This window comes from Gossypium hirsutum, chromosome A05 (genome assembly GCF_007990345.1).
Source record: "Gossypium hirsutum isolate 1008001.06 chromosome A05, Gossypium_hirsutum_v2.1, whole genome shotgun sequence".
Taxonomy (NCBI): Eukaryota; Viridiplantae; Streptophyta; class Magnoliopsida; order Malvales; family Malvaceae; genus Gossypium; species Gossypium hirsutum.
In genome coordinates this window covers 30,779,095-30,791,846 of record NC_053428.1, presented here as the reverse complement: position 1 = coordinate 30,791,846, position 12,752 = coordinate 30,779,095, and the positions used below count along the sequence as shown (strand labels likewise).

Genomic DNA, 12,752 nt, shown 5'->3' with positions numbered 1-12,752 from the left:
CCTTTTTTTCTTCTTTCTTTTTGGCGATGTTCAGGAGTCGAGCGGGGGGCCATTAACAAGAGATTTTTGAATAAATAAACCCTATATAATCGGAAAATTTTCATACATGCTCTCGAATGTAGAATGACGAATTTATTCTAACACAATTTTGATTTCAGGAGTTAAAAAGTTTGGTATCTAAAGTTAATGCACTACCTAAGAGTGTTCTTCCGTTCTATTTTAGTTTTTTTAACAGAGCTTAAAAAGAGGCTAGTATTCAATTACATTGTATCATGCGGTTTTTTTTTTTTGCAAAAAATAAATATTTTTTTTCAAATGCATATAAGCATTAAAGAATATAATATATATAATCTAGAAAAATGTATAGAAATTATAGAAAGTATAAAAATAAAAATTACCTAATATATAGTTTTTAGAATTGTATTTTGGGTTGGAGTGCAACATGATTCTTATTGTTCCACATTTCAATCAATTTTCCAAAGATAATGGACTGAACCGAAAGTAAAATAGTAAATACCCAATCTGAGAAAAACAAATGGTACAGTAACTTTAGGGGCGAAGTATATTTTATATGCCCCACGTCTGACCTAACCAAAGCAGGTTCTTCCATTGGCACTATGGCTCTTGCGTCCGCATTTTCATTGATTAATAACTAGACCAGTCCTTTAAATCCTCTTGAATTTACGCATTTCATTGTTGGCACTGTTACCGGTATTTAGGAATTTTTTAATCTTATAACCAAAAAAAAAAAAAAACTATCATTTATCTTTAATTAATATTTTCACTTATTAAATTAAAAATTTATATCAAAACATGTTCAATTCCAACTCACCTTTGAATTGAATTCCTAATAAGAGTAGAATTAAAACACACCTATTTATATATGTATTATTTTTTCACTTTCAAAATCATATCATAACACAGAAAAGAAAAATTCAAAACACTGCCACGGCTTTCTGTTACAACGTGAATATTAGGCAAGAAAACAGGCCCGACTTAGAAGAATGAGATGACAATGTTTTCAACGTCAATATAGAGTTCCGTTATGTTCCATCTCTCAATGCCGAAATCACCATTGATACCTTTGGCCAAACCTTGATTTTTGATCGAGAAATGTTTTTATCCGAACAACATCGTCGAGACATCATTCATTGCATGGTTCCTCATTTGGGAGTTTCTTGAGAATTCATCGAGTTCACTGTCTTTCCCCCTATTTTACATTTTACAATGGATGCAAATAGCAGCCTAATGAACCTTGGGCTTAAAGTAATAAATAAATTCTAATATTATAATTAAATATATAACTAGTTCTGAAATATAAAATAACAAATATTCGAAAATTTCTCAAGTTTTAATTCCTTTTTAATTATTTATCAATAAAATTATTATCATACATAAATATAACTGTACTAATTTTAAATATTTATTAATTTGAAAATGTTAAATAATCTATAAATTTGTTTTATTATATATCAAGTTTTATCATTTTATCTTTTCATTATAATTTATTTTTCTGTCAACATTGCGATTGAATCCAAACACATATCTCACGATTAATTTTAATCTCACTATTAATAGTATTCAATTTCATTGGTACAATAACTAATTTACCATCGCCGTAATTTTCAATCTTACCAAAATTAATTTCACCGCTCATCCAAAAAAACCTTTACCTAAGATTCAATAAACAATTATACTATTGTTGTATGATATATATATATTATAAATTGAAAAATACTTAGAAAATAACCCTAATGGTTAAACATTTAATCGAAATTGTTTGCTTCGTTACATCAATTCACTTAATAAAGAGAGGAGCTCTTTTTCTTTGTTAGTTAAATTTAATTCTTCCAATGAAGATTTCATATTCGAAATCTTGATACACCATATTGATTTGGAGTCATGGAGATTGATGTTTTGGTACCATTTATAGTTTCCTTCACAAATTTTTTTTAGAAATTTAATTTTCAATTTTTATTGAAAATTTGAGAAAAAAATTTATAATCTTTTTGGATTTTTTAGATTTTTTTTCTGATTTTTTTATATTTTGAGTTTATGAATATTTTATATACATTTTTTTTTATTTTTTTAAATAATTTTTTAAATTTTATATTTAAAATTTTAAGAATTAAAGATCAAATTAATAAAATATGTGAATATCGATAATTAAATTTATTATTATCCAATTAAAAAAAATCACACCATTTAAATAATTTAATAAATTAAAGAGTGATTAAAAAATTTAATGTCACGACGAGATTGAAAACTTACGCCTGCTAGAAGAGTGACCAACGATTTAGTTTAACCTTTTTAACCTTTTTTTTTATATTTTAAAATCACAAGCATTTAATTTGTGTCAACTCAAAGCACTTTGCATTGCCTTTCTTGCATGCATGCTTAATGAAGTAATCCATGCAGACTACCAGTGGGCCTCAGATATGTGAGTTGGCATAGTTAGAGAGCATGTTCCATCACAATCTTAACCGAAAAGGTGTCATTCACAATCTATATAGAAAATACGTCATTAGAATCTTACACAACCTTTCTAATTAAGTCCACTTGTGTGTAATAAAAAGGTGTCAACGATGGTTATAATAAACATAACTGTGTTATTTTTTTCCCTTTAAGTAATCGAGTTTATTGGGATTAATTGAATGAGCTCTGATCTTTTCCTTTAAGCTCAAGCTTTCAAAGCAAATTTGAGCTCCATATAGCTTGAGTTAAACTCGGCTTTGTTAGAAGTCTACTTGTCATGCACAAATACGCAAGTAAATTGTTCTTTTTTGCCTGGATACTCAATTAATTTAAAATCTGAACAATTTTCCTACTTGACATTTAAAAAAATAATTGTATGAAATAATTAAATTAATTTTTTTGGTTTTTACACTTAAGAGTTAATTTGGTTACTAACATGTAAATTATAATTTTAAATAAACTAAAAAACAATTTAAATTGCACAAACTGAAAATTTCAAATATATATATACATATAGGAATGTATTGCTAAGAACATCACTTCAAGCTTAGGTGGTGTTGGAAAATCTGTATTGACAACAAACCAATTATATATGAATTGAAGGTAATCTGCATAGGCTTGTTACTAGATGAAGAGTGGTGCAGCAAGTCGAAGTCGAGTAAAGAGCGTCTAAACATCTTTAATGTTGAGGGTAAAATTAGGAAGAAGAAAGAACATGACAGTTCAAACAGAGGACATGTGCTAAGATTTGCTTTAATTAAATTGCTAGCATTTTTCCCTTACTGTAATGATTTTTCCATGATGTACTTATAATTTTTCGAACTGATTCAAAAAAAAATTATACGATCATTTAATATTTTTTGTATGATGTCCACAATATTTTTTCAAGTAAAGTAAATTGTATAAACAAAAATTAGTTCACTGATTATTTGAGGTTTAACAAATGATAAATTATATTATATACTTAGATTATAATGTGAGTAGATAACTTATGTTTATAGGTAATCTAAATTTTTCATAATCAATGGGGTTTGATTGAGCAAATAACTCATATCAATTATAGACTTGATAAAGTCCCATGTGTGTTTCATGCGAGATGGTTCTACACCTATCTTTAACGAAGTAAGGTGGAAGCGTTCCATGTGTCAACCATGCATGTGATTGTGAAGATCATGCTTGTTGAGACGTCACTAACAAGTGAGTTTATCTTAGACATGGTTGATGAGGCATTTATAACAATTCTCACCCCATGTGAAAGGAAAAGTTATAAATTGGCCTTTCTCATGATGAGATAATAGTTTTAAAGTGACCTGTAGCTTCATATTTATACTTTTTAAGAGGGATAGGAGTCTTGACAACTTGTAATTGAGCAATACGTGTGATAGGGAGGAGTTGCATGCTACATACGCGTTTTATAAGCGCAATGACCTTAATTTTGACGGAGAAAATTACCATTTGAGTTTTTACTAGTTAATGAGAATGTTACTTGCTTGTTTTGTTAAGATAAACAAATTGGAGGATCAAAATTGTTGAGATACGTACCCACATTTAATTGGCTTTGAAAAATTACGCTATCTTGGAATTGTGCTCAGCAAGCTTGGGCCTTGTATAGATAAGGCAGCTCTCTAAAACTTGGTTAAGTCTTTATATCTGCCACAGAGAATTTTTGAGGAAAAAGTCTTCAGAAGTTTAATGTCGTATGAGTGTTTTTCTTGTTGGAATATCTACGTTTCGTTATTCGGTGAAAAAGTGTTTTTAAAAGTGTGCTTAGTGTTCTCCATTGTTGTAAAAGAAAATTGTAGTTGGAAGGTTAAAATGTTATTTTAGATATGAAGTTGAATGTTAAAATTAGTTAAATTATACGATATTTAAATAATTTAATATAATGGTATATGAAGTTTAAATTTTAAATCGTTTTAAGTAATTAATATATACTATTGTAAAATTAATGATACATAAAATCATTTAATAACTTAAATATAATAATTAATTATATTTTAATATTTTAATATAGTGATACATAAAATATAAATTAATTTACTTTTATATACCTTTTAAATAATTAATATAAATAAGGATATTGTGATATTTTTCACTCAAATACAAAAGCTAAAAGTTACCTAAATATTAGCTTTTGTGTTTAGGTGAAAAAACACTTTTGCACCATAGTTTTGACGTCAAAAGCCAAGGGGCCTAAGTCTTTACCTTCTTGCTTTGTGTTTTAGGCATTGTTAGTAATAACTTGTCTAGGTAAATCGTGATAAGGTTGGTATTTGAATGAGTTTTTTTTTATAAGTTCCCTCTATGTTGTAGGACACAGGTTCAAATCTCACCAAATGCAAATGTTGAGATTTCTTTGGTAGGTGATCAAGTGCACATGCAAAATCCACTTCTTCAAACACCTAATAAAACTCTCTCACTATTGAACTTGTCGCCTCTTTAAACACTCGGGATCTTAATAGAGTTGAAAGACAAAATCTCTACTAGGGATAATACTAACTTATTGAGACTTCTTTTGAATATATATAATGGTAAATGGGTAATTGAAGAAAAGACAAAGGATTGACAACCATTGTTTAAACTAATGGGCTTGTAAAAAAAACGTAGAAGCTTAAAAAATCCCAAGCTGAAAACACTTAAAACAAACCAAATATATCTTTCTCAACACCATACCTCAAATGTCATCATCAAAAAAGATTACAATGTTTGAGGTTTGCATGAGTTATGGTAGGGACCTCACTGTTTGTATTTTTTTTTTTTGCCTTTCATACAATGACAGAATTTTATTATTATAGGATATTTTATTCTCCAATCATTTTTTTAAAAATAATCTCACTATCTCGACAACAATATTGCCAATTGAAAATTTCTTTAGCCTCTGGGATTACTCATCTTTGCACGTATAATATTAGTCTCGAGGGGTTCTTTTGTGCTAATACTACAAGTAAAATGCATTTTAGTGACGAAATATTTTGGTGAATTTTAATTTCATCAGCAAAATTATTATTTTATTAGAACCTGGATGGATTTTATGCTGAAAATGACAATTCTCTAATTTATTTCTTTTTGTGTGATTAAGGAATGGTTTTCAGAACTGAATTGATAATTAAATTGATTAACTTATTAGTTTATCGATTTGACTGGTTTGTACAATTTAATTCAAGTTAATCATTAAAAAATTTATAAAAATACAAACAAAAAATAGTTTTTTAACTTAATTCTTACTGGTTGACAAATCAACCAAATTTTTTTATATACCATAGTTCTTTTTTTCCCTTTGAAAAAAAATAATGAAATAGATTCGCACTTTACATGGAAATAGATTTGCGTGTTGAAGGTGGAAAGAAACACACTACATGCATGTTTCTGTAGTTTACTTGGAAATATATTTCCATTTTACATATTTGGAAGGGCTAAGTGGAATTTTTCATATTCAACCATGGAGGAAACAAGGGGAAAAAAGGAGAAGTAAAACATCTAAGAAGCCTATATGATGTTCATGTTTTTCAACTCTTCTATCTCAAATCTCATTCTTCCTCAACAATATCCTTTGGATAAACCTGCAAAATACAAATATAAAAGACATTGTTATACAAAATTCATTGGCAAGATAATCATGTATAAAAAAGTTATTCATATACGGGTATGTTTAGATTTTTCTAAGTTGATTCATGTAAGTGAAGAATTCTTCAAAGTAATATTCTTATGTGTTAAACACAAATGTTAATATAGGTAATTCAAGAAAAACGAAAACTTAGAGTAATATAGTAAAAAGATTATTATGCACGAAAAAGCTATGTTATTGGATATAGACATGTATATCGCAAACGTATGATTAGATTATTTTTGAAGTATTTGAAAGATTTTTGAAAGTCATATCATTGTGCTAATATGTCACACATGAATTGCAGCAACTAGGAGTGACTGCAAAATGTTCGTTAACTCAAACCGGCAAGTAGGCATCGATATGCTTTTCAGGATCAAATGCTCCTTTATTTCTCCTTCATTTTCACCTTTCATAACAACCTTCTTCAAGTCTTCTAATTCTTTACTAACTGCAGTCTGTAATTGGAATAGTTAAGGTTAGATGCAGGCATTGTGTAAGACATTCGGAGAATACGGACCGGCAATTCGGGGTTGAAGCAAAACTACGAGTTGTGGACTAAAATGTCATTTGCAATGTTTCAAGATAAAGGATCACTTACTTCTGGACTCTTCTCCATTTCGATGAAGACCGCTTGCATCTTGCTGTATATTTCGGAGTCACTAGATTTCCGCTTTATTCTTTCTTTCGCACTCTCCTCCATTTTTGTCGGATGACCTGCATTTCGAACACGAAAAATTAAGCATGTAACCAGTTCAATTATATCTGGTAGGAAACTTTGCTTTAGAATGTATGTACCCACCTACCCTTTGAGAACTGCAAGGCTCTTAGTATGCATAGGACTGATAGGAGACTGTGGTAGGACTCCATTCGAAGGAGGGAGGCCGATTAGTCCACAAAGTAAAGTCTGCAAGCATGTTCCCATTGGTAAAACGTGAGTATATGATAAGATTGTTTATAATTCGGGTGGTGGTACCGTTCGAGCATGAGGTTTACCATGAATCCAAGCAGCAAGATGTCATAATGATATGCAGATGGATTCTTGAGATTGAATTCCTTTTCTTGTGCCATTTGCGAAGCAACACTGTGGTCAAAAAAGTAAAGTCCCGCAATCATCACAGCTGGAATAAATGCGGCAAAGATATACAATGGAGGGATCCTTCCCATATCCTCCAATTTGATTATTTATAACACTGTCAACCTTGAACCTTGAATCTTGTAGCCTTTTCTTGCAAGACATATACGATAAGCGAGTACGGTTACCTTAATTACGGTCCAATGTTGTGATGATGCAGGTTCCCATGGTAGAGGACTAAAAAGCCTTCTTGGAACCCCAGAAGGAACTTTGCTTGGTACACTAAAAGACATTGCTGTCCACACTACAACCATTAAAGGTACCCCATAATCTGCAATGAAGCTTCTAAACCACCCTGTACAACATTCAGCAGCCATTTATGAGAGCTTATTTTGTATACTTAATCCGAAAATAGTCAAATGCTATGAATTTGTTTGCTTGACAAACCTGTGCCATACCACCATGACCTCCCTGCCATTGAAATTGATACTTCTCTGAATTCGCATCTTGATGTTCAGGAACTTGAAATTCACTCACAACTCCCTGCAATCGAATCATCAACTGGTGTTTAGAACTTCATATAGTAGATGATTTACTTTCTTTTGATCAGATTTTACCTTGATAGCCTCCTGAATAAACAGAACACCGATCAACATGCCGAAAAGCTCGCCTGCAATCCTTGTGAACCGGTTAATTACCGTGCAAGCACTGAATACTGCAAGCAGAAACAACAAGAGAGCAGTCCAAACACGAACCCTGCAAAACATTTATCAACTTAGAAAATAGAAGATCAAGTACTTCCCAAAACTTTGGCAAAACCGATAACAATGGAGACTCGATTTACCATCCGACCCAAGCCAGGTAAAGTTCCTGCCCCAAGTCATCTCTTCCTTTTGCAAAGTTATACAAATATGTATACATGATAACAGTTGGCTCTGCAACTCCAAGAATCAAAAGTGGTTGGCCACGGAATATGAGTGTAGAATACCGCAAAGGGCAGTCGATGCCAACGTTTCAACCGTGCTTAGGCTCCAATCTAAACCCAAATCCATGTTAAGCATAACCTTTTAACTTCACCATTGAATACTGTTTCATGAATGGAACAGTGACAAACCTGTATCTCGGCTCAGCTGCTCGCCGAAGGTGATAACGGGGAGAGCAGAAGCAAAGCAGAGGTTTGAGCATAAGGAACTTGTCGAGGGTACTTGACCATGGGCATATCAGGCTCTGTATTTTTCCTGTGGTTGCACATGGAGGATCTTTGTTAAGAATTGCGATGAGGTGTGCTTCATTGTTATATCGATGTTTATGATATATAAAAACTTGGAGCGACCAAATTGGTTTTTTCTCAAAATCATGTTTTGATTCGGAGAAATTTTAGGTTTTATTAATGGCAATGCTAGCAAGGTTTTTTTGTCAAAATCATGTATTTAATTCCAACTTCCACTTCTGTATTGGATTCCTAAATAGAGTATAATTAAAACACATCTATGTATTGGATTCCTAATTAGAGTATAATTAAAAGACATCTATCTATAAATGTATTATTTCTTCACTTTCAAAATCATATCATAACACAGAAAAAAAAATTCAAGATACTACCATGGCTTTATGTTACAACGTGAATATTAGGCAAGGAAACGAGCTTGACTTAGAAGAATTCGATGATAATGTTTTCAACTTTGATATAGAGTTTCGTTATGTTCCATATCTCAACGCCGAAATCACTGTAGATAACTTTGAGCAAAGCTTGGTTTTTGATCGAGATACGTTTTTGTCTGAACAAAATCATCGAGACATCATTAACTGCATAGTTCCTCATTCGGTAATTTTTCCAGAATTCATTGAGTTCGCTGTCTTTCCTCCCCTTTTACGTTTTGCGAGGGATGCAAATAGCAACCCAATGAACCTTGGGCTTAAAGTAATAAATATAGAGGTAGTTGTGGACATAGTTGTTGATGTGAACATCGTCGAGGATGACGATATTGATTATGATAATGAGTTGATTGATGATATCGATTATGATGATGAGTTGATTGACGAATTATTGATGAACACTGTGCTCAACTTTACTCCAGCAAGTAGGTCATCGATTGAAGGTTTAGAAAGGGTTAAATGGGATCCAATGACGAAGAGGGAGGATGAATGTGTCATTTGTTTGGAGGAGTTTGTGGAAGGCGAAGAGGTTGCTTCGATGCCTTGTGGCCATGGTTACCATGATGGTTGCATTGTTAAGTGGTTGGAAACTAATCATATTTGCCCATTGTGCCGATACGAGATGTCTACTTGGATTCAGTTTTAATCCTATAATTATGTCATGTCTCCTATTTTAACGTACTTTTGATTTTTGTATTTTCACAAAGTAAATTATATATAAAAAAAGTTTGATCAACATTACTCTCAACTTTAAGTATAACCGCTTTGTCGCATATCTAATTCTTTTTCATTATTGAAAATTTAATTTTTAATCTTTTACAACGTCATTAGAATCTATAATGATAACTGCCTCAAAATTAAGCCAAGAAAATTGAATAGCATGTTGAACAATCTGCGATTTTAATTTTTCTTGAGAAAACTGGATTTCACATTCTTGGCTAATGGAGCCATTCTCCCACGGATTCAATATATTTTGCTGAGTGCAAAGTGGCAGTTGAACATCACAACTGTCTCCCAAAATTGTTCCCTCCGAGTTTGGGATGGTTCAATATCTTTGTGGATCCCCTATAATATCATTTGGTTTCAAAGGAACCAACTTTGCTTGTTTTAGAGTGAGCATTAGGGTTAAAGAGAGTTCTACTTGATATGAAGAGACCCTTGGATCATCGCTTTTCCCTTACCCGTAATCTTGGGCAAGTTTGTGATGTGTGGTTTTGTTGTTGAGCAGTTGGGTTCCTCTATGGCCCCCCATCGATCCCAAGCCAAGGACCTTGTGTTATCTCAATCGTTTTAACCTCTATAGCGCTTTTCTCAGCAACTCTGCTTCTCTGGGTGATCTCTGCTTTCTTCCAAATCCTCTTCAACAAGCGGAGGGACCTCCTTTACATCTTTGCTGGGGGTTGCTTTTACCAATTTGCCAATTGGGTCGTTAGGTTTTCCGTCTCTCGTGACCCTCTCTTTGTTAACACCTCTGTTTCTCTCCTTCACTCTGCCGTTACTTCCGTTTCAGGTTCCCCTTCCCTTCACTTTTGCCTTTCTGATTTCATATTTCTGACTTGGGTTTTTATATCTTTTTTCATTCCTTGATTCTGTTGTCTATTTAGCTTTATTGTCTGCTTAGGTTTCCTTAATCATAGCAGAGATTTGGGGTTTATCTTTTTTTGGCTTTTATTGTTTTTTCTTGGGAATTTAGAAGGTCTGAAGTTAGCTATTTTGGACCCATTTTATTGAATTTACTTTTAGGAAACACTATCTATACTATTATCTATATTAGAAATTGGATGTTTTGGACTTAAAAGGCCTACATATATATTTTCAAAAACACTGCATTTGAGTTTTACATTTTAAGAGTTAATTTCGTGACTAACATGTAAATTCTAAATTTAAATAAATTAAAAGACACAATTTAAATTGCACAAATTGGAAATTTCAAATATATATATACATACACATAGGAATGTATTGCTAAGAACATCACTTCAAGCTTAGGTGGTGTTGGATAATCCGTACTGATAACAAACCAATTATATATATGTGAATTGAAGATAATCTTCATAGGCTTGTTACTAGATGAAGAGTGGTGCAGCAAGTCGACGCCGAGTAAAAAGCGTCTTAACATCTTTAATATTGAGGGTAAATTTAGGAAGAAAAAGAAAGAACATGGCAGTTCAAACAGTGGACGTGTGCTAAGATTTGCTTTAATTGAATTGTTAGCATTTTTCCCTTACAGTAATGATTTTTTCATGATGTACTTGTATTTTTTCGAGCTGATTAAATAAAAATTTATTATATGATCATTTAATATTTTTTGTATGATGTCCACAATGTTTTTACAAGTAAAGCAAAGTATATAAACAAAAATTGGTTCACTGATCATTTGAGGTTTAACAAACATTAAATTATATTACGTACTTAGATTATAATGGAGAAGACAATTTATGGTTATAGGTAATCTAAATTTTTTGTAATCCATGGGATTAGATTGAGCAAATAACTCATATCAATTGTAGACTTGATAAAATCCCATGTGTGTTTCATGCGAGAATGTTCTAAACCTATCTTTGGTGAATTAGAGTGAAAGTGTTCCACGTGTCAACCATGCATGTGATTGTGAAGATAATACTTGTTGAGATGTCACTGACGAGCGAGTTTATCTTAGACATGGTTAGTGAGGCATGTATAACAATTCTCACCCCAAGTTGAGGGAAAAGTTATAAATTGACCTTTCCCAAGATGAGGTAAACTATTTTTTTGAAAATCAAATTTTATTTTAAAAAATAAAAAATGAGAGTCACCACCAATCCTTTTTATTAGGTGTGATCAGGTCACCTCGTAGTTTGATCGTTTTAATAAGATGTTCAATTTATTAAAACAATATTTTTTCGGTCTACAAAAATCTAGAAAAAGGGTTCGGGAGTTGGTTACGTACGAGGAAGGACTAATACCCTCGTAACGTCAAAAATTGATACCTAATTGATTAATTCATATCTTAGTGTCGAAAGTTGAAAACTTGGAAATAGTTTAAAATATGATCCCTCTTTGGACTAATGTTAATTTTACCTGAAAATTGCTTGAATAAATCGAAAAGTATGTTTAAGACCCTCTCATCTCGAGGCAACGAAATGTCACATCCCTTACACGACGCTTCGAATCCTTGAGAATAAGTTTGCCTTTATTTTTTCATTTGAAATCTTATGCATTTTCATTTTGAAAAGATATTCGGTTATTCAAGTTCAATGAGAAAATCGAAATCCTGTAAGTTAGGATACGATTTCTCGAATCTCCCAAATATGGAACATTGCCTATTTTTGAAAATTTGTTTTGAATAATAATAGGTGTAATATTAAAAATGGTATATGAATAAAATGTTACGCTGATGAATGACAACAACATAATGTACTAATAAGCAAATCATAGTACATATAATGGCAATAATTATATAATGTATACTATTCTAATACTAATATGAATAATAAAAAAGATGAAATAAATTATAAATAATAACACTAATAATAATAATAGCAATAGAAACGGGGGTGACAAAATATGTACATGAAAGAAAAGAGGACAATACCAATTTTAAATATAAAAATGACGAGGAAATAAATAAATACATAAATACATAAATAAATAAATATAGAAGAAAATAATTTATAAAACATTGAAGATAAAGGACTAAATTAAAATGTAAATGGAATTAAGGGTGCAATTTGTAATAAAATGCATGAATAGATAATAATAATAATAATAATAATAATAATAATAATAATAATAATAATAAGAAACAACACAAAAATAAAAAAGAAATAAGTAGATAAATGAGTAAATAAATAAATAAATACAAAGGAAAATAAAATATAAAAGATTGAAAGTAAGGGACTAAATCGAGATCTAAACAAAATTTAAAGTACAAATCATAAAATAAAAATAAAGAATAAAATG

The 12,752-nt window shown here is 31.2% G+C and overlaps 1 protein-coding gene and 1 pseudogene across 1 annotated transcript; one reads left to right on the top strand and one right to left on the bottom strand.

Annotated features, from left to right (window-relative positions):
- Window positions 1-5,794: 5,794 nt before the first annotated feature.
- Window positions 5,795-8,455, bottom strand: LOC107902611 (boron transporter 4-like; annotated as a pseudogene).
- Window positions 8,456-8,743: 288 nt separating this feature from the next.
- On the top strand, window positions 8,744-11,048 carry LOC121229049 (probable E3 ubiquitin-protein ligase RHG1A). Its single transcript, XM_041112189.1, has one exon. The coding sequence runs from the start codon at window positions 8,758-8,760 to the stop codon at window positions 9,454-9,456; it is 699 nt and encodes a 232-aa protein (XP_040968123.1). The 5' UTR covers window positions 8,744-8,757; the 3' UTR covers window positions 9,457-11,048.
- Window positions 11,049-12,752: the final 1,704 nt, after the last annotated feature.